The sequence below is a fragment of the Anser brachyrhynchus genome (genome assembly GCF_964034855.1).
Source record: "Anser brachyrhynchus genome assembly, chromosome: Z".
Taxonomy (NCBI): Eukaryota; Metazoa; Chordata; class Aves; order Anseriformes; family Anatidae; genus Anser; species Anser brachyrhynchus.
In genome coordinates, this window is record NC_137697.1 from 54,317,685 (window position 1) to 54,344,852 (window position 27,168).

The 27,168-nt window shown below is 38.8% G+C and overlaps 1 protein-coding gene across 6 annotated transcripts in view; it reads left to right on the plus strand.

Moving 5' to 3' along the window:
- FBXL17 (F-box and leucine rich repeat protein 17) overlaps nt 1-27,168 on the plus strand; it is a 331,132-nt gene that overhangs the window by 118,785 nt on the left and 185,179 nt on the right. Inside the window, exon 8 of one of the 6 annotated variants that reach the window (XM_080572813.1) lies at nt 17,330-27,167. The exons of the other annotated variants lie outside the window; for them this stretch is intronic. Within the exon in view, the coding sequence (XP_080428939.1) occupies nt 17,330-17,339 (10 nt within the window). The 3' untranslated portion in view covers nt 17,340-27,167. Of the gene's footprint in view, nt 1-17,329; nt 27,168 lie in introns of those variants that run through there. 6 annotated transcript variants of the gene reach the window in all.

Consider the following 27,168-nt stretch of genomic DNA (forward strand, 5'->3'; position numbering starts at 1 on the left):
CTGGGTCACTAAAACAGAATCATTTTCTCAGAACTGTGTATCATATTTGTTGGCAGAGAGCATATGGGGATTTCTACACTGTTACTTAGCAGAGTAAATTACTAACATTGTCGTCTTTGTGCTACAGAAGTGTTTAAAAATTTTGTGTTGACTGCCTACATGTGTTCACATGAATTGATGAAGGCATAAAAAGCCTTGGAAGCATCTGGTCTGATCTGGATGTGTGGTGGGTAGAGGACAAAATGTTGAAGCTGGTCTGAGCAGGTGATCATTTACTAAGTTTAGCCCCAAAGTCGCTGATATATGGGGATACCCCAACATTTCATTAGCAGAGGTGAACATTGAAATCGTAGTTCAGTTCTTACAGTATATTTTTTTATGAAATATGGATTTACTAAATGGTAGAAATATTTTTCAGTGAAATAAAAACAACCAAAAATACCCACAAAAAACTAAAAAGTCCTGAAAGTGTAAGCCTCTTCATGTTTGATGTGGAAATTATTTTAACAAAAATGAATTTAAACTACAAATGTATAAAGTTTTTTGCTTGACTATTTTTTTGCACAAGAAAAATGTTTTAATGTGTGGTGACTACAAATGCTAATATTGTATGTTAGTATTCATCATTTTTGATCTGGCTGAAATGGAAACATGCTTCAGGAGCACGGATACTTATTCCCATCATTTTGTATAACCTTGACTTGGGGGTATAGAAGAGCCTTCCAGAAGAGTAACGGTACTTTTATATTACATGATATGTGTTATAAATCATTATAGGTGAATACTAGTATTTCTTAATTCTAATTTCATTTAATCTTTTAAGTGCTGTCTGAAAGATCATGTCCTTTGCATATTTATCAGGTGTTTACAGTCAGGTAAATTAAAAACCTCTACTCCAAAAAAGTTATAGACTGTGCCACCAATGAATTTAATTTTTAAGATAATTTATTCTTTTGAATGTCATACTTTTTATTTATTTATAAGAAAATTTGTTTCACTTTATATAAGTGTTTTGTAAAATGACTTGAGGCTTATTGTCAGGTGTTTCAAATTTCAAAATACAGTATTGAAGTTGAACAAAGAAAGATGATCAGCATACTTAGGTGAATTTCCTACTTTAAATTCTGATTTTTGTTGTTGTTGTTTTCATTGGTGATTATGAAAAATATATATGAAAAAATCCTTTGTGATTAATCTGTTGTGCTGGGTTAAACTTGCCTGGCTGCCAGGTGCCCACCCAGCTGCTCTCTCACTCTCCTTCCTCAACAGGTCAAGGGGAGGAAATAAGATCAAATGCCTATGGGTCCTGAGAAAGACCGGGAGATCACCCAACAATTACTGTCATGGGCAAAACAGACTCAACTTGTGAAACGTTAGTTTATAATTTAATTTATTGCCGATTAAAGATAGAGTAGGATAGTGAGGGAAAAAAATAAGAAAAAAGTCACCTAAACACACCATCCCCACACTCCCCATCTTCCCAGCTCCACCTTAATCCCTTCATTTCCCCCCCTCTTCTACATCCTTCCCCCTGAGCAGGGGGATGGTGAAGAGACTGCGGTCAGTTCATAATGCTTCACCACTGCTGCCCCTTCCTGCTCCATTGTGGGATCCCTCCCACAGGATAGACTCTTTCAAGAACTGTTGCAGCATGGATCATTTCCATGGAGTGTGGTCCTTCAGGAACAGACTGCTCCAGTGTGGGTCCCCCACCATCTTCAGTTCCCACCAGACAGCCTGCTTCAGTGTGGGCTAATCTCCATGGGCCGCAGCCCTCAGGCCACATCCACCTGCTCCACGTGGGCTCCTCCACGGGCTGCAGCGTGGAGATCTGCTCCATGTGGGACCCATGGGCTGCAGGGGGACAGCCTGCTCCACCAGGGGCCACTCCACAGGCTGCAGGGGAACTTCTCCTTCATGCCTGGAGTACCTCCTGCTCTCCTGCTGCACTGACCTTGGGAGCTGCAAGGATGTTTTTTTTTCTCAGTTGTCACTCTCATACCTCCTCAGTTGGAGTTGGACTAGAAGATCTTTGAAGGTCCCTTCCAACAGAACAATTCTATTCTGTTCTGTTCTATTCATAACTGCTGCACAGCATTTTTATTCTTTCCCAAAAAACTTTTCCCCAAAGTGCCCCTGCGCTCATCTGCCCATTGGAGCTGTCTGTGTCTGATACAGGCAAGCCCTGGCCTTTGTTCAGAGAGATCACACCTGCAGTACCCTCCCACTTTCCTCTCCCTCCCCGCACTCCAGAACCCTGCCATTTAAACCCAACACCTCTGGGTGTTACATTAATCTGCATTTAGATGTACAATGACAGTCTAATCGTAAACCAGGAAAATCAGTGGCAACCTTGCTATTGATATCCAAGGATATAAAGGTTGGACCCCCAGTATTTTAAGATTTACATGTGAAATCTATAAGTAGGTTTATCAGTCCCACTTTGGGATGTGAAATCACAAAGGCAAGAAGGATCTTTCAAGAATCCATAATTACTCCTCGTTCATAAATATGGAAGCTGCTTATGCAGAAGTTTCCGCTCTCGAAATAACAATTGAATACAAATACTAGAACTAAAGTTTAAGACCTGCTAGAAAACACGCAAAGATACGATTAAAATTAATCTTCCTTTTTTTGTTCTTGTGGCAGTCCATCTGTTATACTGTGTCTAATAAAGATAATACTAATTAATAGTTTATTTAAAAGACTAAAGACTTCTTTAACGTTGCACTCTGTATGGGCAAAGATCTTAACATTTTAAATATATTTTTCTGAGATGAATTCTGTTAGCTCGCTGTATACAACCTGCATTGGTGTTAATCTTAAAAACAGATTTCTTGTTTATGTGTTTAAATAGTATGTGCATTTATTAAAGATAACTTAGTATTTTAAAACCAGTGGATTTAAATTTTGAATTAAATATTATGTTTTCATCTAATACTTATCTTAATATTAAAATCTGATATTTTCTCGAATTTTGGAAGGTAGCTTTTAGCATTCTCCATGCTTGAATAGCAAACTTCAGTGCAGTGCATATGCACTATGTTACATCTTAGTAACTCCTTCCCATTATTAATTACACTGTTAGCCCTGCTGTGCCATTGCAATGCTGTATTGAAATTTAAATAAATAAATAAATCTAATTACTGCCAATTTAACCCTTCTATAAGCAATAGGAAGCAAGGCTCTAGAAATGCAACTTCAGATACTTTGGCTGGTTTTGAGGTATACTATAGAGGCAGCTAAACTTTCTGGTTTAATCTTGTCTTGGCAAGACAGTAGGAGTTGAGAAAACTCTTTTGCCCTTTTGTTGATGCCTTGGTACGTTGTTATGAAAGCCATAACCAAAGAAGTCAGAGAAAGTACTGTGTGGAACACGTTATTATTGTTTTTACAGAGAGCAAACATTTCATCTGAACAGGTGAAGTTTAAAATACAGTATAAAAGAAAATAGCATCTTGAAAAAAAATATTTTTTGCAGATTGAGTCAGTAAAGATATTGGGATATATTACCATTTTCTATCCCTAACATAGGTAGGATGCCTTTAAAACTTCATTCTAATTGGTGTTAGTAGTAGAAGAAATAATGATTATCCATTTTCCCTCATTTTCCCTATTTGTATAATCTGATAAAAACGGAGAGCATTAATTCCAATTAAACCAACTGGTTTAGTAAACCAAACACGTGTCAAAGTTTATATCTTTAAATAGATACTCCTATTTTAAGATCAATATTTTTCATTAGTGGGGTGGTTAAGTAAAAGGAGTTTGTTGTGGTATCAAGTCACAAAACTCTGCCAAAGGGGAACCACTAAAATATTTACCAGGAATACATGAACATATCTAAAAAAAAGTTGTCTTTCAGTTTTATTTTTTATTTTTTATTTTATATTTATATTTATATTATATTTATATTTATTTATTTTATATTTATTATTTTTATTGCTTTTTTTAGATATAATTGACAGATGACAGCCAAGAATGTACTTGCTTATATTCCCTGTCTTCTGTGATCACGTCAGTTTAGGTATCTTACAATGGCTTTATGAGTTTTTCCATACTGACATAATACCTGATACAACTCTGCTAAAATGCTTATGGTGGCTTCTTTAACCAAAATGTATGAAAAACTAAAAATAAAACTGTGTGTGATCAGCTATCTGTACTATTTAGTTCTGCTGTAAATAATTGCAGTTTCATTCTTGTGGTAGATTAGCCTTGTCTAACAGCCAAGCACCCACTCAGCTGCTCACTGATTCTCCCTCCTCAACAGGACTGGAGGAGAAATGTAGGAAAAAAATAGAATTGAAAGGCTCATGGGCTGAGATAAAGACAGGGAGATCACTTGTGTATTGCTATTGAGGGCAAAACAGCATAGATTTAGGGAAAATGAACTGAATGTATTGCTAATTAAAATTGATTCACTTAGCGAGAAACAAAAAGGCAAAAATTAAAACAAAACCTTTGCTGCCTATTTCTCAGGCTCAGTTTTGCTCCTCTGCTCCTTACCCCTCTACCACCCTGAGGAGTGCCAGGGCATGGAGAGGAAGATGGTACAATCAGTACTCTTCCTTTTTCCAGTGTGGTCCACTTCTCCTCTGCTACCGTGGAGACATGGGCCACATTTTGGGCAAGCATCTGCTCTGATGTGGGCTCCTCCACAGCCTGCGGTGTGGGTACAGTACAGTGGAGCACTGTCACCTGGCCTTGGTGTTCATCCTGCTGTTTGTGCCTCTCTTTTCCCACCTCCTCTCTTCATCTGGTGCTAGTTTTGGTTGGTTTTGACCTTTCTTAAATGCATTCTGTGGAAACAAAGCATTCTGTGGAAACAGAGGTGCTCAGCCGTGCCCTGCGGTGAGGCTGCTGAAGCCGTCTGGAACCGGCTGTGTCCGGCACGGAGCAACCCCAGCCTCACCGCACACAGCAGCCCCGCAGCCCCCTGCCAGCACCGGGGCACCTGCACCCAGAGCAATGTTTTTCCTTGCACAACTGGTAAAATGTTGCCAGAGGTCAGGGTTCCTAATGAAGTAAAATATGAAGTTGCATGATGCTTTTTACTATGATTATCCAGGCAGATATTCTGTAATATTTCATCACAACATTAAGATAATGTTGATGCTGCAGTCTTTCCATTGGTAAACATGTGAGTTACCACTCATGCCTTATTACAGTAAGGTATTATCTTGCATAATTTAGTTTTAGCCCGCATTAGGCAATACTTTGTGATAATGGCATCGGGCTATGTTCAGTAATGCAAGATGAAATTCCCACTAAAGTTAGCAGTGGCCACACATTTGTGCCATTCCGTATAACCTTGCTTTAAACATTGTGTTACTTTTCAATCCAGTCTGCAAATGGCTTGAAAACAATTTGGGGCATGGTTCAACACACATCTCAGCAATAACCCCAAAATCACAGCGCTTATGAAGGTTTGTACTCCTCTCAGCTTCTAGTTAAAATCCCTGAACACACTTTAAAACAGCTTCTGAGAACAGTTCCCTTGGTGTTGCTATCAAAGAAATGACTTCTTACAAACATTTGATTATGATCATTCTCATACTGTCTGCTAAGTTTAAGAACTTATAAAAATTAGAGTGCATTTGCTTATTTGAGCATAACTGTGTGTGTATTTTTACCCTGCCAGTTGTTCTTCTGCCTATAACTTGTCTGGTGGAAGTGAATGTTACCATAAAGAATAAAAATTTCAAGCTATTGTCATGATTTGCCACCATTTTATTTTTCTTTATGTATATGAGAAGTGGGGGAAATAGTCCTCTGTTGTCACACTACTGGAGTGTATGATAAATGAAGCTCTGTAAATAGTGAAAATATGAGGAGGGTGATTAAGTCTGACAATTCTCATGCAAGAAACTTGAGATGATAAATACCTCCTGTAATTAGTTATTAATTTAGTGCAAGAGACTTAACATCAGCCTAAACAATTTTATGAATTGTGGCATAAAAATTTTTTTGGAAGATAGGTATACGTGTGTTAAGCCAGGGGAGAAACTGCTTGGATTTGATTGCTGATAATGAGAAATGGCAGACTTGACACAGATGTGGCTTGACTGTTTTCTATATGACATTCCTTACAGAAATTAAGAAAGTGCAATATTCCCTGAAGGCACAGAACTGACAGTGTGTTATAAATCTGAGTCCTTAGTGCATCATGAAAACTGATAGATTTTTTATATATTTCATTTTCTACAGACAAAATATTTGCAGTGGTATAATTTGAGTAGTATGGGAAAAATAAAAAATCCAACTCACTGATGCTCAGAAGAGAAGATGTAGTCCTTATTGCAGTTACTGCTGCATTCTGAGGATACAACCAACAATTCACCAGGCAATCAGAACAGACACAGTACGTGAAAAAAAAGAGAGAAAAAGGGAAGACTGTCATAAGGATTTACTGCAGTGACTATATTTCTTAGAGTCTGTTAGTATATCTATTATAAATACCATCTGAAAGGTGCATAAACATCTTCTAAATTTGCTTTAGGATGTTGCTTGCTGCATGGGTTATAAGCTCAAAATTAAAAGAATTTTACATTTTTTAATTTTATTTTTTTTTTGGTAGATGAATGTAAGAGCCATGTTATTGGTGGAAACATGCCAAAATATAAACAGGAAATGAGTCAGATGCTAAATGCTAATTACCTTCAATCTGATCAGTTTAACTCAGTGATCACCCCTTTTTCTTTTGTTAGAAACAAAGAAGGCTGATTTATGCTGATTTTTCTGTGATTTTAAATGTAGTTGTCAATGATATCTTTGTGTGTTTGGAATTCAAGATGAACTAACAAGCAGTGAATTGTGAAGGATTTGCAGTAATGGAGATGAGAAATTAATGTACCTTTGAAAAGTTGTAGTGAGCCTGAAGAGGCAGGTGATGATGACGAAATTGAACTTGAGGTGATAGAATGAATGCGTAGGTGGTTCTAGAACCGGCAGTAGCAATGTAATGAGGAAAACAAGTACTAACATAACTTTAAACTGGTGATCAGGGTGATGCCTACAGAGTATAGACAGTGAACATTGGGTGACGTGTCTAGATTGGAGTCTGACTCATTTCTTTGCCTAACCTGTGGTAACGATCTACTGATTTTCCCAGTCAAAAAAATGATCATTTTTCCCATGCTCAAGTGGTCTGAGACTTCCTTCAGTCCATGCATTTAGGTTTTGATCATATGGAGCGAGGGAGAAACTGGTATATACCCACCTCTGTATGCCAAGAGGGAACTAGGACTGTGCTAGCTTGTACATCGAACCTCGGGAGGTGCAGAGCATTTCCAGTTTTAATACACACAGAAAAGACAGGAAATGCAGTCTCCTCGTTAAATTCAGCCAGAACTTTTCACTGGCAAACACTTTTTTATAATCTGCAGAGCATTTTCTGGCATTAAGGCCACGCCAGTATTGCTGTATCCAGTTCTGGGCTCTGCAGTACAGGAGAGAGGTACAGACTGGAGAGAGTCCAGTGAAGGTCCACAGTGATGATTAAAGAACGGGGACATCTCTGCTGTGAAGAAAGGCTGAGAGAGCTGGGACTGCTCAATGTGGAAAACCTCATGGGAATTCCCACAAATAAATGAAGACAGGGTGCAAAGAAGATGGAGCTGAGCTCCAGTGCCATGACAAGAGGCACTGGGCACAACCTGGAACACAGAAAGATTCCTCTGAACATCAGGAAACACTTATTTGCTGTGCAGGTGCCTGAGCAGTGGCACAGTTTTCTATATAAGATGTCATTCCTCTCCCAACACCAACCACTTAAACATTTTCTTGCTTTTTCTTAAAATAAAATTGCACTAGTAGGCTCTTGGTACCATCATCAAAATCTAATCTTAATAGCTTTGGTAGCTTTGTTTTTGTTTGTTTTACTGAAAGAGGACAGCTATGACAAGCTTTTTATCTTCTAAAAGATTGCTGGAGAAGCATTCACTTTATATTTTTTTCTGTTTCTAAAGGGGTATGGTTAGAATAAAAATAATTTATAAGTACTCAGTAGTGTGTTTCTCAGATTTACATCTTTATCTTGATGAGTTTAAAAAAAATTTAAAGGTGGTTGTTGGTATTGACGTGGTCAGCCAGTATTTCTGATGAAAATCCCTTCTATATTTAACTGTTTAGTTTTACATAGCTGCTTTTGCTTTTCTTGATCCTTTTAGTTCTTTACAGTAGAACTTCTGTTTCCGTTCTGGAAAGAGATCGTTATCTCTTGAGACATTGTTATAGCTACTTGGATTTACCAAGACCTGCCAGGTTGTTACTAGTAAAGGCTATTTTTTCTAGCTCTGTTATGAAGCATATGGATCTCTAGAGTAAAGGAGAAGTTCTCCTAATAAAAAGAGAAATATATTCTGGAGGAACCGTATTACCAGTAGTGTATTCCTAGCTTTTTTCCGAAATTTTCCAGTCAGAGGGAAAGAAAGGCACCATAAACTATTAACCTACTTGGGAAGCTGCTCAGATTGTATGGCTAGTTTACAAAAGAGTTTACAAATATAGCATAAGTAAAATAAATTGATTTTTCTTCTGTTCATTTTTGGAACAATATTCTTCACAAATACAAACGACAAGTTATTAATCACAAAATATTTTAATTCCATTCCCATATAAGTACCATTCTCCTTTGGTACTTTTAAATGAAAGTCCTATAGACGTCAGGAGAAAAGAAGTCATACATAATACATCTGACATCTCACCAAAAAAAAAGTCTTTACACTTGGTTTCTGAGTTTAGTGAAATTAAAGTTATGGAACAGTTTAATATGTATACAAATTTTCCATTTTATTTATCTTTAGTTTTGTTTTCTTTCAGAGTGTATATATTTTAAAATTCATGCCTTTTTTTTTTTCCATATTTTTATTGTATACACATGTACATATACAATGTAGTGTGTATGTGACAAAACTTTGAACATATGTTTTCTGGGTGGGAATTTTTGCATTTGTGTAGTTTTCCAGAAGTGTTAAAGGAATGCTTTCTAATTCAGGAGTTTAAAAATAGCTACTATATAGAATGGGAAAAAATGCATTTCTTATAAACACTTTTGTTACAAATGAAATCAGCTTTCTGCCAGAATCTTTGTAGTTCTGATTCTGTTCTGGTGGATGCATTGTACAAGTTTGTTAGTATGTAATGTAAGCCAAAAATCTGTTATTTGTAGGTGTATTTCTGAAAAGCAGAAGTTAAGGCTAAATATTCTACTTACATTTAGGTAAATCTAGGTAAGAGTTATACATAGTTAAGTCTCTAAATCTAAGGCACTACAGTGTGTTTGCTTCAGGAGTAACAAATAAGACAGTAGCAAGTTCTTTTTTAGTTGACTCCACACTATATTGCAGCCTCAGACCTTTCTTTGAGCTAGGCATGATAAACTCTGAGTGTGAAAACCTGAGGCTGGATGCAACATCTAAAAAGCCTGGTTGTAAGAAAAATACAGCCTTTTGCTGTATTTGTCCCTGCCCAATGCAGGAAATAGAACAGAGTACAAAGGCTGATTTTGCTAGTCAAAACAGATTATTAAACAAATGGAAATTCTGTTTATAAAACTAAATCTCAGACTCATAGATGTACAGTGGAGTACCTACTAATTGTTCTGCTCTTCTCTGATTCTTTCCTGCCACAAACTACTGTTAGCTAAACTATATTAAGAGTTGTGCAGTGCAGCAAATGCGTGATGCTAAGCTCCTCAAAAGTCCTTTCAATGTTACTGAACATTGAATTGCACAGATTATCCCAACCCAGAAAAAAATCAAGGATTTTAAAAAGAAGAAAAAAAAAAAAGAAAAGAACATACTGGAATTGGAAAAATATTGAGATGAATTTGATTTTGACAGAATGCTAACAGGAGACAAAAGGCCTTTTATAATTCTCAGTTGATTATACTGTGGGTAAAGTAATATACGATGTATTCATTCAGACTTATTTTCAGCATATTTGTAGATCATATGTTGTTTGAACTCAGTTTTGTATGTTTTTGGTTACTGTGACTAAGATATCTGTTTGCATAGTCAGGGTAAAATTCACTCTTGAAGTACTTATTTCCTTACCAAAATCTCTTCAGGTAAATTTACTTGCAGAGTCTACAAATAGAATCAGATATTCCACCTTGGCATCCATCTATCAACAAGGCATGACAATAAGCTTGCTAAACTGAACAGTGTATTCCTGAACAAGGCCTTTCAGATGGCACTCAAATAATCATGCAGACTTCAGATATTGAAAGTACTTTCCTACTGTGAATGAAGTACTTAAAGCAGAAGGTCTTACCTGCAGAATTTTATAGCTCTATTGTTTATTGACTATGTGTTTCTCTTGGTAGATAGTTTTCAGTGGTTTCTTTTCTACAAATCTGTATACAGGGGTTCTGATCATTTTTAGTAACCCTTTGAATTGTGACATGTAGACTATATTGAGAGAATATTCTTTCCCAGGTATTTGATGTGGGCTAGATGCTTTGTTATTTTTGCATTTTAAAAGCTACAGAAACACTGAAAAAATGATTTGGTTGAAAGTTCACAGAGTTAATAGTGTATTATGAATATTCTTGTTGTGGTGTTTTAGTTTAACCTGGCAGACAGCTAAACACCACATAGGCATTCACTTACTCTCCCCACAGTGGGATGGGGGAGAGAATCAAAAAGAAAATTGCAAGAACTCATGGGTTGAGATAAGAATAGCTTAATAAGAAGGAAAGGAAAGGGAAAAGGAAAAGAATAAAAAGAATAAACAAAGCAAGTGGTGCACAGTGCAGCTGTTCACCACCAGCTTACTGATGCCCATCTAGTTCCTAAGCAATGGAGGTCCCCCTGACCAGCTTCCCCCAGTTTTATTTCTGAGAATGATGCCACATGGTGCGGGACATCCCTTTGGCCAGTCTGAGCCAGCTGTCCTGGCTGTGTCCGCTCCCAGCTCCTGGTGCACCCCCAGCCTCTTTGCTGGCAGGGCAGCACCAGAAACTGAAATGCCCTTGGCTCTGTGCAAGCACTGCTCCGCAACAACTGACACATCGATGTGTTATCAACACTATTCTCATCCTAAATCCAAAACACTGCACCACACCAGCTACTAGAAAGAAAATTAAATCTGTCACAGCTGAAACCAGGACATGTGCTTACAGATGTATGACTCAATTTGCTAAAACAAGTTTATATAGACAGAGTGAATCTGTAGTCACTTAGAGTGTTCTCATATAAACACCTGTAAATTCAATTTCTGGGTTCTAACAATGTTTAAAGAAATTAAAATTGTGCTTTTAGCTAATAGTACAAAAATAAAATTGATCATTTAATCTTTCAAGAATGTGTTCAAGAAAATTTAAGAAAGTTCCCTAATTTGTATTGTAAACTGCGGTCTCATTTCTACTTTCAGACATACCAATTAAATATTGGTCAGCTGATTTTGGCTTAGAAAGTTTGTGCCATACTTTTACCTTTTCAGCACGGGAAAAGTGTGTGCGCAAGCTTTCATCCATTAGGTGTCTTCTGGCATGGGAGACAGTGGCAGGAATTTAGAATTATATTAGACTCCCCTGGGGGAACCAAACAGGAAGGAAAATACATTCTGTGCAACACAGTGTGCTTAGTGCTCTTCTTTTGGACCATTTTCGTACCTGTTTCTGGGCTCTTTGTTGAGGGCAGGAACAGCAGAATTGCCACTATTTCTTGTAGCTTGGGACTGACTGTAAGGGACAATTTATGTAATAGTAATAGTAGCTCAGAAATTTCATATTACCTTCAACCCTCAGTTCAAAGATGAAACACAAAATATGTTTTATTCTCATAGCCTGTAACCTTCCTGGACAAAATAATGTGGTTTTGTTTGTTTTGTGTTTTTTTTTTTTTTTTAAATTAAGTATTCACAATTCAAGAGAAAGAAATTGAAACAAAAATACAACTAAAAATAGGTTTTCTAGTAATATTTTACTTGTCCAAGCACTACTTGGAAATAAAGACTTTTCTCTTTAGGTAGATGTACTTCTTAAACTTCAAATCATCTTGTTTGCAATATCAGCTAATCATTTTATGAGTTGTTATTACTGTGGAATTGCTTAGATATGTAAAATATTAAGTGCAATGTCAATTTTTAAAATAAGCATTTCAGAAAATTTTCAGTAGCACACTTATGGTTTTGTCTACAGCATACTGATCTGATTCATTGCTTTCCTGCATAGTACACACCTCTTTCTGAGATGTTTGTTGGCAGTCAATATTGTTAAATATTTGCTGAATAAAGTTTATGAAAGAGTTTCCCATGTAACCGTGATCTAAATGGTGGTATTTTAATATACTTATTGATCTGAATACCTGTGCTTTATGAAATGAATAAGGTGAAGTGATGAAAACAATAATTACTTTTTAAAAGCAGTACAAAAGTTAGTGTTTACATTTTTCACTTATATCTATTTTTTGTTAAAATACCAATTACTAAGCATAGAAACTAGAGTTAATTATATATTAACACAAATATGTGTGAGTTGATCTCTGAGGCCTGTTCCAAACACCTAAGTCCAACAAATATAAAAACTCTAACATAGGGCAGTAATGCCTTAAAAGCAAACACTTTCCTTTATATACTGGCCATTGCTTGTCACAATTAGTGTCTTTCAGCAGATGCCTCAGAAATAGTGGTATTGAGTAGACACTTGTATCAAGTAACTTACATTACAGTAAGTCGTGTGGTTATATAAAGATGTATCTGTATGCAAGTGAAATTAGATTGTTCAATTGCACCTTAAAAGAGCCGCAGTAAATGTGTAACTTTTTAGGTACTTTGGAAGAGCATCAGCTCTCAGATTACAATATCTTAAAATCCACTCTTGGTATAGCTTAGATAAGTAACTCGGCTGTATTCTTCAAGTTAAAAAGTGCTGTTTGAATAGCAATGCATTTGTAAATGTCCTAGACAAAAGAGTTTCACAAAAATCTCTCAATTTTTTGAAACAATATTTTTCAACAAATACACATAACATTAAGTGCTCTTATAAAATGCCTCCAGAATGTAATTTAAACCATTTTATTTTCTCATACTGTGTAAGTACAGATGATGGTTTATAATTTTTATCCTAAAGATTTTCTCTTATTAAGTAATATTTTAATGTTCCCTGAAATTTCAGGAAAGTTTTTGTGCACTGAAATTCCATAAAGTATTAATATAATATCCACAGATCCTTATACAGATACGGATATGTGTGTATACATATACACATAGACATGCATATATGTTATATGGAATTTGTTAAGGAACTTCAAAGGGAATTTTTGTACAGAATTTTCCATAAAGGCAGTATGTTGTAGACACAGGAGGAGAGTTTTTACTGACAAATGTGCAGTGGCAAGACTTTTAAAGAAACACATCAAAATCAAATAATATTCTAGAAATATTAGATGAAAGCTAACAATATTGTATATCATTTAATCCATTTTATGGAATTATTCTCACACTTAGAAAACTGATATAATTTCCCCATGCTTATAGTAACATCGCTTTCTAAAACAGGATTAAAATCCTAATTACACATTTCAGAATAAATTCATTTCAATCTTGTTTTGACAGCTACATTGCAAATAGCTATCCTTTTGTATCATATGAAGTAATCCCTTCTTAAATTATGATACTTTCTATAATTTCCCATTAACAGTCATATGTATTTTGATTAATGGCATGGCAATGAGATAAGAACATATTATTGTTTCGTCATCTCACTTTTAGTATCACACATTGAGTACCTGCAGAGGAAAGGAAGGAGTAATGAAAAATGAGAAGACAGTTTAGATTTTCAGCAGATTGGATGATGCAGATTATTCCTAGCATATTTGTCACTTTTCATTATAGTGTATTATTTGAGAGAATTTTTTTATTCCAGCTTTCACTCATGAGTGAAAGTGCAAAATGCTGTTCTGCAGTAACATCAGCGTAAAGAGGTGATTGAAAATCCCATCCTTTTGCTTCTTATTTAATATGTGTGAGAAACAATAGAGGTGGTGATTTGTCTAATTGCTCTACTGTAGTTACAATTATAGAGAAAAGGTCAATCTAGTCATTGTCACTTAAACTGCAAAAGAAAACACGTTTATAGCCCTAAAGAACCATTATGTCAATTTTATGCTGTTCATCAGTGTATAACATGTTTGCTAGGATGCATAAATTTTATCTTTCATTGTATTACAGCAGACTTGCTGTATTACAGTCAGTTGGTCCTGCTGAGTAGAGATAACCTTAAGCTATTGTCTGTTAATTGCACATTTTTTCATTGTCTCAAGTTTCCCAAGATTTGTGTACAGTAAAACCTGGCAACTGTAAGAAATAGAAATGGATGTGCCACCTGGAGGTTTGACCCTTCTATTTTTGCACAGTTAACACATGATGGGTGAGAGGACAAAATCTGTAGCTTGTAGCTGCTCTAGTTGTGTTGGCAGTAACATTAACAAATGCCTGGGAGATAATTAAAAATGGAAATACTCTGATTTAGGTACCCACCCTGGCCTTTGGGAAAGTTCTGTGGGTAACGTTGTAAGGAACTCTTGTTTTGTTTTCTTTTGTTTTGTTTGTTTTTTTTTAATAAGGACTTTGTGTTTCATGTTTCTTTAAGTAGTAGGAGACAAGGTGATGAGCAAACTTGAAACAGTAAATCTACCAGTATAAATATTAAACTCCACCCTTGAAGGTTGGATCACTTTTAATTCACTTTAAGTCATTTTGTCTTACTGGCCTGTCTTCTATTATGATAGCAAAGTGACCTCATTTTGATGTGTTTTTCCTATTTTTCTCTTTGCTAGTTTGTTTATGGGAAGTTTTATTTCACCAAGGAGTGTGTCCAGGCATGAGCAAATGCTGTTCTCCCTTTCTGCTATCCTACAACTTCTAGCAATCCTGTTCCTGCATTATGGACAGTTATCTGCAGTGACAATACCATCTCCTTATTGGTCTGGTTGCCTAATTTAGCCACCTCACATGTAGTAAGTTTAGCTGTACATGGGTTTATTGGGTATATAGGTACATCAGGTTTATTTTGGTAGCATGGGGGCTGCAGGGGTGGCCTCCGTAAGCAGAGCCCAGCAGCTACCCCATGTCAGATCAGAGCCAGCTCCAGCTGCTCCAAAAGGGACCTGCTGCTGGCCAGAACTGAGCCAGGGAGTGACAGTGGGTGGGCCTCTGGGAGAAAAGAGTTAAGGAAGGGGAAAAATACTGCTGTGATACAGCATCTGGGAGAGAAGAGTGAGAAATGTGAGAGGCACAGCCCTGCAGCCCCCCAGGTGAGTGCAGCAGGAGGGCAGGAGGTGCTCCAGGCACACAGCAGCAGTTCTCCTGTGGCCTGTGCAGGGAGAGGCCCTTGGTGGAGCAGGCTGTCCCCCTGCAGCCCATGGGTCCCACATGGAGCAGATCTCCACGCTGCAGCCCCCCCGTGGAGGAGCCCCCGCTGGAGCAGGTGGATGTGGCCTGGAGGAGGCGGCTGCGTCCCCCTGAGAGCCCCCGCAGGATCAGGCCCCGGCCCGGAGCTGCAGCCTGTGGAGAGGAGCCCACGCGGGAGCAGGGGGTCTGGGGGGAGCTGCCACCCACCCGTGGGGGACCCATGCTGGAGCAGTTTGCTCCTGGGGGATGGATGGACCCTGTGGTACAGAGCCATGTGGGAGCAGTTCTTGAAGAGCTGCAGCCTGTAGGCAGTCCCTGCAGGCTCAGTTCGGGAAGGACAGCATCCCGTGGGAGGGACCGCACGGGGAGCAGGGGCAGAGAGTGACCGTGAGGGAGCAGCGGAGACAAAGTGCTATGAACTGACCGCAGCCCCCATTGCCCTGTACTGCTCTGGGGCAGGAGTTCGAAGAAGGTGGGTGAGGGGAGTGGTTTTACTTTGCGGAGTCCTCTCCGCTCTTCTCTGTTATCAATAGGCAATAAATTTTATTAACCTATCACAGTATCACAGTATCACAGTATCACAGATTTCTAGGTTGGAAGAGACCTCAAGATCATCGAGTCCAACCTCTGACCTAACACTAAGTACTCCACTAAACCATATCGCTAAGCTCTACATCTAAACGTCTTTTAAAGACCTCCAGGGATGGTGACTCCACCACCTCCCTGGGCAGCCCGTTCCAATGCTTAATAACCCTTTCGGTAAAGAAGTACTTCCTAACATCCAACCTAAAACTCCCCTGTCGCAACTTTCCCCATTCCCCCTCGTCCTGTCACCAGGCACGTAGGAGAACAGACCAACCCCCACCTCTTTACAGCCTCCTTTAAGGTAACTGTAGAGAGCGATAAGGTCGCCCCTGAGCCTCCTCTTCTCCAGGCTGAACAAGCCCAGCTCCCTCAGCCGCTCCTCGTAAGACTTGTTCTCCAGACCCCTCACCAGCTTGGTCGCCCTTCTCTGGACTCGCTCGAGCACGTCCATGTCCTTCCTGTAGCGAGGGGCCCAAAACTGAACACAGTACTCAAGGTGCGGCTTCACCAGAGCCGAGTACAGGGGCACAATCACTTCCCTAGACCTGCTGGCCACACTGCTTCTTATGCAGGCCAGGATGCTGTTGGCCTTCTTGGCCACCTGGGCACACTGCTGGCTCATATTCAGCCGACTATCAACCAATACTCCCAGGTCCTTCTCGGCCAGGCAGCTTTCCAGCCACTCATCTCCCAGCCTGTAGCTCTGCTTGGGGTTGTTGCGCCCCAGGTGCAGGACCCGGCACTTGGCCTTGTTGAACTTCATACAGTTGACCTCAGCCCATCGGTCCAGCCTATCCAGATCCTCCTGCAGAGCCTTCCTGCCCTCGAGCAGATCGACACACGCGCTTAGCTTGGTGTCATCTGCAAACTTACTGAGGGTGCACTGGACGCCCTCATCCAGATCATCGATAAAGATATTAAAGAGGACCGGCCCCAGTACCGAGCCCTGGGGGACACCACTAGTGACCGGCCTCCAACCAGATTTGACTCCATTCACCACAACTCTCTGGGCCCGGCTATCCAGCCAGTTTCTAACCCAGCGAAGCGTACGCCAGTCTAAGCCCCGAGCTTGGACTCTCATATGCTCTCATATAACCTCATATAACCTCTCGTATGCTGCATCTGTTTTGCCTGTGATGGTAGTGGTTGACTGGTCCACTGTCCTTATCTCAACCCACAAGATTATTATGTATTTTTTTTTATCGTGTTTTCTCCCCTTGTCCTTCTGAGGATGAGGAAAGAGAGAGCATTGTGATGGTGCTTAGCTACCTACCAGTGATAAACCATCGCAGTGACTGAACAACGTAAACTGATCTTATTCTCAAAGCTGTGCAGCTTTTGAGAGTGGCTATGAATTTTTTTTTCATCTCTTCTGCTCTTCCAGGTCAAGCTGAGATCAGCCCTTGAAGTCAGTCTTCTGGCCATAGCAGTGCATACTAACATTTTTGGATATGAAGGACCTTGGTACATCAATAAAATGGGAAATAGTCTTTTGTGTTCAAGTTCCATTAGAGCAAAAGTTGTCCGTAAAAAATGAGATCTTGAGATAACTTTGAGTATTTTCCAGCAGTACATCATTACTGTTGACTGTCTCTGATGCAGTTTTAGGAAGACTGTTTTTCCAGCTGGAGGCAATAAAAGTGAAGAGTTGTAGAGTCAGAGAATGTGTGGTTTGGAAGGAACCTTTAAAAATCACCTTGTTCCAACCCCTCTGCCACGGGCAGGGACACCTCCCACTAGACCAGGTTGCTCAAAGCCCCATCTCGCCTGGCCTTGAACACCTCCAGGGAAGGGACATCCACAGGTTCTCTGGGCAACCTGTTCCAGTGCCTCATCACCCACTGAGTAAAGAGTTTCTTCTTTATGTCTAAACATGTTTTCTTATTAGCAGCTGCAATAATAAACTTTTGGGGGCTCTATGCCACGGTTGCAATGAGTTGCAACGAAGATGTAGTAGAGAGTGGGAAAAATGAGGAACATGAAAACTATATTTTTCCTACATACTAAAATATGCAAAATAATTGATAAACTTATTTCGTCCTAATTAAAGAGATTGAACTGTTTAATAGAGCCACTCTCATTGTCTCTCAGTCATTTTTTTAGCTTCATATAGCAGAGGGCACTGTGTTCTTCACATACTATTTGATCACATACATAGAAATGGTTAAATAGTAAGACTTAGAAAGACTTACTGTGTTATTAGATGCCAAGATTAGATGCATTCAGCATTTTGATATATAAAGATGCATGTCATCAGTTAACTAGTCTGTTTCTTTCTCCCCTCTGTATTTTTGTTTGGTTGGTTCATTTGTGTTTTTTGTGTGTGTGTTTGTATACAAGCAAGTTAAGACAATATTACGCAGGTTACTCTAGGAACAGAAACATCCAGTAATGCAGTACTCTGTAAATGAAAGTCTTTTGGAAATGAACAACCAAACAACTCTTGACTAAGAATAAAATACTTAATATGTAAATAGTAAATGTAATTGAAATATAAACAATAGAAATTACCAACTGGCTCATCAAATCCATCCGAATGAGAGAAGAACATTCAATAAGGCAGAGTAAATTCAGTTTCATATTCCTACCTTTTCTAGCAAAGTAACATGGATATGGAAACTCGTGATGCAAATGTGTGTTTATATTGCGTTATTAGAAGCCATATTATTTTCCTGCTTACGAAGACTTTGAGACTTCCATAATCTTCATATTGAGATCACATAATCTGAAATGGTTACAGAATTACAGAAAATATTGAGATTATCTTATATTCAAAAATACAAACTGGTAATAAGTCTAGACAAAGAAGAATTTTTATGACTCAATAATGCTGAATATTGAAGTGAGCTAATTTTGATAAAATATATAGCAAAAAAGACTTAGCTGTGACACTACTTCTCTACTTTTTCATTCCCTAGTCTTTTTCTTTCACCAATGATTGTCTTCAGGACACACACACAAAACAGAGGTCAGTTATCAGCATAATTCAATATCACTTCACACCTGGTAGCTATATTAAGTGTAGTAATGTCTCTGTAGGCAGTGCTGAAAATGTGTTTTGTGCTAAGCAATTGTTGATACCATTTTTTATCCAAGAAAGGTTCAAGGACTGTTAGTGTATGGCACAATCTTTTCTGCAAATTCTACTGGCATTCAAATAATCAACAAGAAATAAATTATTTTCAAGGAAAGTGTTCAGAAATTGAAGGACACTTAAGTTTCATAAACTTGGAAATAATTTCAATCTAGTTGTACCAAAATGTGGAGGGACAAGCTGAGGGAAACTATGAGAGCAAATTCAGCAGAAATAGACTGAAGGACTGTTTAAGGACTGTTACTTAAAATCAAGGTTAAGGTTAGTATTGAAGTTGGTATTGGTTTTCCTTGCAGATTGTTCAGTAGAGGAACATAAAATGATACATGTGTTGACCACATCTGTGGTTAAATATTGGTGTATTTGCAGTCCTCATTTCACCCAAGACATAAAAATGTGAAAAATAGATTTATACACATTTGGGAGATAATGAAAAAACTTGAGCTTTTTCTCCAAATAATCAAATTGTGAATCTATATGCCTGGAAATTCTCTAAGAGAAAAGTTGAGTCTTTCATCACACCTTAAAAAGATTCTCACTGCATCAGACAGGTTGTTTCTTTATGTTGCCAAGACTCAATAAATAGAGCTTTATATGTCAAATTGGAACTTTGAATCAAAACTAATTAAAACAAAAAGCAATCTAGAAATTTGATTTTGGCTTAACATCTCAATTATGCTTTTAGCGTAAAGAGTTATTTTGTTTACATATGATAAGAACATAGGAAATATGTACATAGGGAATACACTATTGAAAAATTGATTGTTTTTGCAATACACTTTCTAGCAACATGGTGGAGATATTTAGAGATATTCAATGCAGTGGATATCCAGAATGTGTGGAAGTATCCAGAATGTGTGGAAGGCAAAACAGGGAATAATATCAAGGGATTTTATTTAGAAAGAAGATCTAGAAAAGAAAACAAATAAATAAATAAATGAAATGAAAATAGGCAGAGGCATTTTCAGGTGCTTACAGCTGGGTCCAGAAGAACAGGAGCTGTAAGTTGACTGCCTTTTTTCATCCAGTTATGTAGATTTGTGTCATTCGGAAGAACACATATGACAAAATGGCAGTGCAGCTATTTCTTGCGAAGCATTTGGCTGTATGTCACCTGAACGGCTGTAGTCCTACTAGGTACCCTATAGGTTCCTCCATACGTTATCTTGGTATTTATAGTTAAGGGAATTGTAGTCATTTTAGCATCCCATCTTGGGTTTTGATCCAACATTTTTGCTGTGTGGTGCATTTTTGACCACTTTATTTTCAGGGCTCATGGGTAAATCTACTTAAAAGGCCAAGTCAATGTAGATGGACCAAGATCTCCGTACTCTACATATCTCTACATAGTCCACATATCTCTTTGTGGTATATTTTGGGTTATATTTCTGAATTTATTTGTGTGTTTTTTTTGACATGCTTTTGATGAAATGGCTAGATCTAGTGTAGCTGGTAATGCTAGGAATTATGCATTAGAATTGCAGGTATTGTGGGTGGGAGGTGAGAACAAAGACTGAAGGTCTTGGTAGGCCAGGGTCGCCTGCCTGTTTTTCAAAGAAAGAATAAACTTAGAGTTATATGGGGCTAGATGTTATGCCTAGATATTTATATTTAAATTAAATTATGTTGTAAGTGAAGCTGCAGCTGTTGTTTACCCCATTCATCTTACGTCTGTGATATCATCTGGTTACAGAGACAAACATTCTGGCAGTTAAATCTAGTACTTACAGCAGGAAGCTGTGGGAAAACAGCTTGCGGGGAGAAAGATCAGGCCAGGATTTGGAGGCTCTACAAGCTTTGCACTTCACTGTTATATGGAAACTAGCCAAGAAGGTGGAAGCTGCTGGACGGATTATTTCATAACCTTTGAAAGGTCAGGATATATAGGATATCTTTTGTTGGGAAATTTTGATAGACCTTGTAAATTAATTTTCTGTTACTGAGAAGTGTGTTGCTGAGGATATAGGGAAATAGAGCCTGGACACCTGCAGTGCTTGCCTTGAGCTCTTGGTACGCAGAGCAGATACTGGACTTTTGGAACCAATCAATGGACTGAGACACTGACATTAACAAGTTGGAACAGTGTTATGTATAATATTCAGTAGTTCAAGATTAGCCCATGCTTTTTTCTTAATGTTATTCATTAAAAAACGTGCACTCGTAAGTTACAAGAGAGTAGTTGAATATTAATGCCAAGTTTTAATTTCACACTAGATAGCAAGTACTTGAAGAAGAGAGGTAGATTTTTTTGTTTGTTTGTTTTCTTAACATCATCTGGTATTACATGAAGGATAATATTTATACTTAAGAGAAAGAAAGAAACATAATGGATGGGGAAGAGCAACTGACAACATCTACCTGGATATGGGCAAAGCATTTGACACTGTCCCCCATGATACCTTTTTCTCTAAATTGGAAAGACATGGATTTGATGGTTGGATCACTTGGTGGGTGGGTAAGAAATGAGCTGGATGGTCGCACTCAATGACTCAATGCCTAAGAGAAGATCAATAACAACTGGTGTTCCTCAGGGGCCAATACTGGGACAGGTGCAGTTAACATCTTGGTTGGTGACATGGACAGAGAGATTGAGTGCACCCTCAGCAAGTTTGCCAATGGCACCAAGCTGTGTGGTGCAGCTGACATGCTGGAGTGAAAGGATGCCATCCAGAGGGACCTGGACAGGCTTGCGAGGTGGGCCTGTATGAACCTCTTGGGGTTCAACAAGGCCAAGCGCAAGGTCCTGCACCTGGGCCAGGGCACTCCCAAGCACAAATACAGGCTGGGTGGAGAATGGATTGAGAGCGGCCCTGAGGAAAAGGACGTGGGGGTGTTGGCTGATGAGAAGCTCAACACGAGCCGTCAGTGTGCGCCTGCAGCCCAGAAAGCCAACCATACCCTGGGCTGCATCAAAAGCAGTGTGACCAGCAGGGCTAGGGTGGTTGTTCTCCCTTTACTCTGCTCTCATGAGACCCCCCCCCCCAGGAGCACTGCGTTTAGCTCTGGGGCCCCCAGCACAAGAAGGACATGGACGTATTAGAACGAGTCCAAAGGACGGCTACCAGGATGATCAGAGGGCTGGAGCACCTCTCCTATGAAGAGAGGCTGAGGGAGTTGGGGCTGTTCAGCCTGCAGAAGAGAAGGCTCCAGGGATACCGTATGGCATCCTTCCAGTACCTAATAGGGGTCTAGAGGAAAGCTGGGGAGGTTCACTTTGTCAAGGAGTGTAGTGATAGGACAAGGAATAATGACTTTAAACTAAACAAGGGTAAAGTTTGATAAAATATCAGGAAGAAATTCTTTACTTTGAGGGTGGTGAGTCACTGTAACAGATTGCCCAGAGAAGCTGTGGATGCCCCATCCCTGGAAGAATTCAAGGCCAGGCAGGATGGGGCTTTGAGCAACCTGGTCTAGTGGGTTGTGTCCCTGCCCATGGCAGGGGGGTTGGAACAAGGTGATCATCAAGGTCCCTTCCAATCCAAACCATTCTATGATTCTTTGATGGTTAGATTAGATATAAAAACATTTAATTGTAAGAGAAATTACTGTTTTTGAAAACTATGGTCTTGTGAATGTGGTATCAAATACGGTATCAGAGTGCTGCTTTAGGCTTTACTGTAATCATTTAAACTCAACAACTCAATTTCCTCCTTTATAAAATAAGATGGAAAAATTATCTTTTTAAGAACTACTAATTAAAGTATCACAAATATTTATTATTTTATCTACAAAGCCTAGATAAAGTGGAGAGATATTCCTATTTTATAAATGGGGAATTGAATTTAAGAAAAGCAGAAACCAGTATATTTCAGTATCTAATAATATGAGCATCTGTCTTAGGATTTAAGGTTCTGATACTGTACCTCAGGTCTGTAATATTTGTAGCTCTATGGGATTGTTTTCATATACTGAAAAGAAGATTAAATGAAGTAGAGCTTAGTATCATTAGTTTTTAGAGATAGTATTTTATAGCTTAGACATTTAGTGTACTCATTTTTCTTCTGTGTTAAGCTCCCCCCAAAAAAGGAATTAAAATCTATTAAGTACTTGCAGAAATGGATCAGAATGTGCCACTTGCTGCTGTAGTACTCAGAGTGCTGTGATGCTTAACAGAAGTTGAGATTTGTAGCTGTAGAATTCCCTTGCAAGGAACATAACACTTGATGGCTTGGGAAGTTTTTACTTTTTACTGGGTACTATTGTTATATTTATTTCTTTCTTAGGCAACAGAGTAGGAATTATGAAATATTTATTATCCATAAATTTGAAGGCTAGTCAAGCTCATATTTATAAATCCAACTTTATATCTTTCAAAATGAAGTTAATATGATCTTTCTTTTACTAAAGAATCATACTCATATTTCTTGCATGTATTTTGCTTTCTTAATTTGAACCAGGGCTGGTGTCATGTGTTGAAACAGACTTGTAAGAGATCAACAGTTGTTCATTATTTTTATATATATCTTCTAGGTGTATATAAAATTACAGCTGGTAAAATCTATTGATGATGCAAGCAGGGTGCAAATGGTAAATAGACTGCTAGTGCCAAGCCATCTAGATTATTCTAGTGACTACCTTCAGTCTGCTGACAAAATGCATTTCTGTAGAGTCATATTCAAAACTGTATATTCAGGAACAAAGAATGCAGAATGTACCTACACAATGAGGTGTACCTATACCTTTGAGAGCAGCAAGTCTGAATTAGATTTAGGGATTAAGAAGAGTAAAGTGAACCGAAGCTACTATCTGAACATTGTGAGAAAAGAACGTTTGTTAAAAGAGACTGCTGGGAAGAAGCCCATATCATCTTTGCATTTACCCTTTAGTAAGGATAATATCACAATATGAAAAATAGTTCTGTTATTAATATTTTTTAAAATAAAGGAATCTTTTAACATTTCAGAAAAAAGATTCAACGGTGACTGGCTTGCAAAACAGGTGTAGAATAATTTTAAGTTAACAGTGAAAGTTTGAAATCTGCAAATAGAATGGAAAAACTTCTGATGAAATAGACATTTAAATCTGAAATGAAATAGATTTTAAATGATAATTATCTCTTAGATTGAATTACAAAGGAAAAAGATTGAATTACAAAGGAAAATGAGTTCTCCATTTTTATTTTTTCCATTTTCTGATTGTAACTGGCAGGTTTTAACTTTTGCATAAACTGTTGGCTTACTAGTATACAGTGTAGTTGGGATGGGATCTTTCAGCTTGAGTGGGAACGCAGGAGGTCTCTAGTCCAATCTCTTGCTAACAGCAGTATCATCTCAATCTGCTCTTAATACAGAAAATAATGCTTTTGGATGCCTTTGCTGCCAGAGTGCACTTCTGGCTCATGATCATCTTGCTGTCTTACCACAGCCCTAGGCCCCAGGTAGTTCTGCAGAACTGCTTCCCACTCGGTCTGTATTTTGTCCCATTGCAAGGGGTCCTCCCCACAAAAGACACATGAAGATAGTTACAGAATGATAGAATCAAAAAATGGTTTGGGTTAGAAAGGGCCCTTAAAGATGAACTAGTCCAATCCCCCTGCCATGGGCAGGGTCATCTTTCACTTAACCAGGTTGCTCAAAGCTCCATCCTGCCTGGCCTTGAACACTTCCAGGGATGGGGCATCCACAGCTTCTCTGGGCAACGTTTCAGTGTGTCACCACTGTCATGTTGAAAAATTTCTTCCTATTATCTAATCTAAATCTACCCTCTTTCAGTTTAAAATCATTGCCCCTTGCACTGTCACTACAGTCCCTGGTAAAAACGTTTCTCTTTCTTATAAGCACTGTTTATATACTGAAGGGCTGCAATAAAGTCTCCCTGGAGGTTTCTTTTCTTCAGGTTGAAAAACCACACATCTCTCAAACTTTCTTCGTAGAAAAGGTATTTCAGCCCTTTGATCATTTTTGTGGCCCTCCTATGGACCCTCTCTAACAGGTCCATGTCCTCCTTGTGCTGCAGGCCCCGAAGCTGGATGCAATCCTCCAACTGAGGTCTCATGAGAGCAGGGGCAGAATCACCTCCCTGAACGTGCTGGCCAGACTTTTCTTTATGCTGCCCAGGATATGATTTGTTTTTTGGGCTGCAAGCGCATACTGCCAACTTGTATACAATTTTTTCATCCACCAGTATCCCCAGGTCCTTTGCCGCAGGGCTGCTCTCAATCATCTCCCAGTCTGTACTGGTACTGGGGATTGCCCTGAACCAGGTGCAGCACCTTGCACTTGGCTTCATTGAACTTCTTGAGGTTCACATGGGCCCAATCTTGAGCCTGTCCTGGTTCTTCTGGACACTGTCCTTTCCCTCTATCATATCAAATGCACCACTCAATCATAGAATCATAGAATATCCCAAGTTGGAAGGGACCCATAAGGATCATTGAGTCCAACCCCTGGCACCACACAGGTCTACCCAAAAATTCAGACCATGTGACTAAGTGTACAGTCCAATCGCTTCTTAAACTCCAACAGGCTTGGTGCAGTGATTACTTCCCTGGGGAGCCTGTTCCAGTGTGCGACAACCCTCTCAGTGAAAAACCTCTTCCTGATGTCTAGCCTAAACCTCCCCTGCCTCAGCTTGGTGTCATCTGCAAAATGCTGAAGTTACACTCAATCTCGCTGTCTACATCATTAATAAAGATATTAAACAACATCTGTCCAACACAGAGCCTCAGGAACACCACTCATCACTGATCTGCATCTTGATAGTGGGGGACTGTATCAAAAGCCTTACAGAAGTCAATCAGTAGCTCTTCCCTTGTCCACTGATGCAGTCACTCCATTGTAAGAGGCCACTAGATTTGTCAGGCACAATTTGTCATTGGTGAATCCATGTTGGTTGTCTTGAATCACTCCTCTGTCTTCTGTATGCCTTAGCATAGTTTCCAGGGGGATCCATGGATCTTGATCTTCCCAGGTACAGCGGTAAGACTGACTGGTTGGTAGTTCCCAGGGTCCTTCTTCCTTTTTTACAAATGGGTGTGATACATTTTCTCCAGTCACTGGGGACTTCACCTAACTGCCATGACTTCTCAAATATGATGGAGAGTGGCTTAGCAACTCATCAACAACAGCATTAATCAGTTCCATCAGGACACTGGAATGCATTTCATTGGGTTCCATAGACTTACGTATGTTCGGGTTTCTCAGGTGGTTTCAAACACAATCTTCATTTATAGCGGGAGGGACTTTGTTCCCCCAGTCCCTGCCTTGAAGTTCAGAGACTTCAGAGATATGGGAAGAGCGACCACCATTGAAGACCAAGCTGAACACCTCAGCTGTCTCCACAGCTATTGTCACCAGTTCTCACATCTTGTCATTGTGGCTACGCCCTCTTTAGACTTCCTTTTCTGGCTAAAGTACCTAGAGAAACCCTCTTTAGTATTCTTTGCATCCCTTGCTCCCATTGTACATTGGCTTTCATGATCCCATTGCTGCACATCTGGGCAGTGTCTCCCTGCTCTTCCCATGTCCCTGCTACTGCTGCCTGTGCATTTCCTCCAAACTTTAGTTTGATCAGCAGGTCCCTACTCAGCCATGCTGAGTTAATCAAGTTGATATATTTCAAATTGATTTGCATAGTTGATACATAGTTGATACATGATTTTACAGTTAATACATTTTACTATACTTCATTTACGTAATTAATGCATTTCAAATTGATTTACCTCAATTATTTCATTGTTACAAACTCTGCTGGTGTTTGAGAATCCTGAGAAAAAGAAATTGTTTTGGGGGATCTTTGTGTGACATAATCGCTTTAGGATTGCTTGCCATCTACATGAAGATTTTGGTAATTGCACAAATTTACAGTGGCTAACCCTCACAATCCTAAGATGAGCTAGATGGCTGTTGCTCCAAATAGTAGCAGCTAGTCATAATATTGTCTTTTGGGAGGAAAAAAATGTCAGTGGATTTACTGTTGGTACCGTGCCACAGGGCTCAAAGACTGCAAGAACACAGAAACGTTTAGATATATAGAATGACAGATTTCATTTTAATACTATTCCTGAAAGACATTCCCAATTTTGTCCATAGCTACTACACGCACTTTCTTAACATTCATAGCAATATTTTATAAATAAAAAATACTGTATACATTTTTGTCTATTGCTAAATCCAGATTGGTTTCTTATT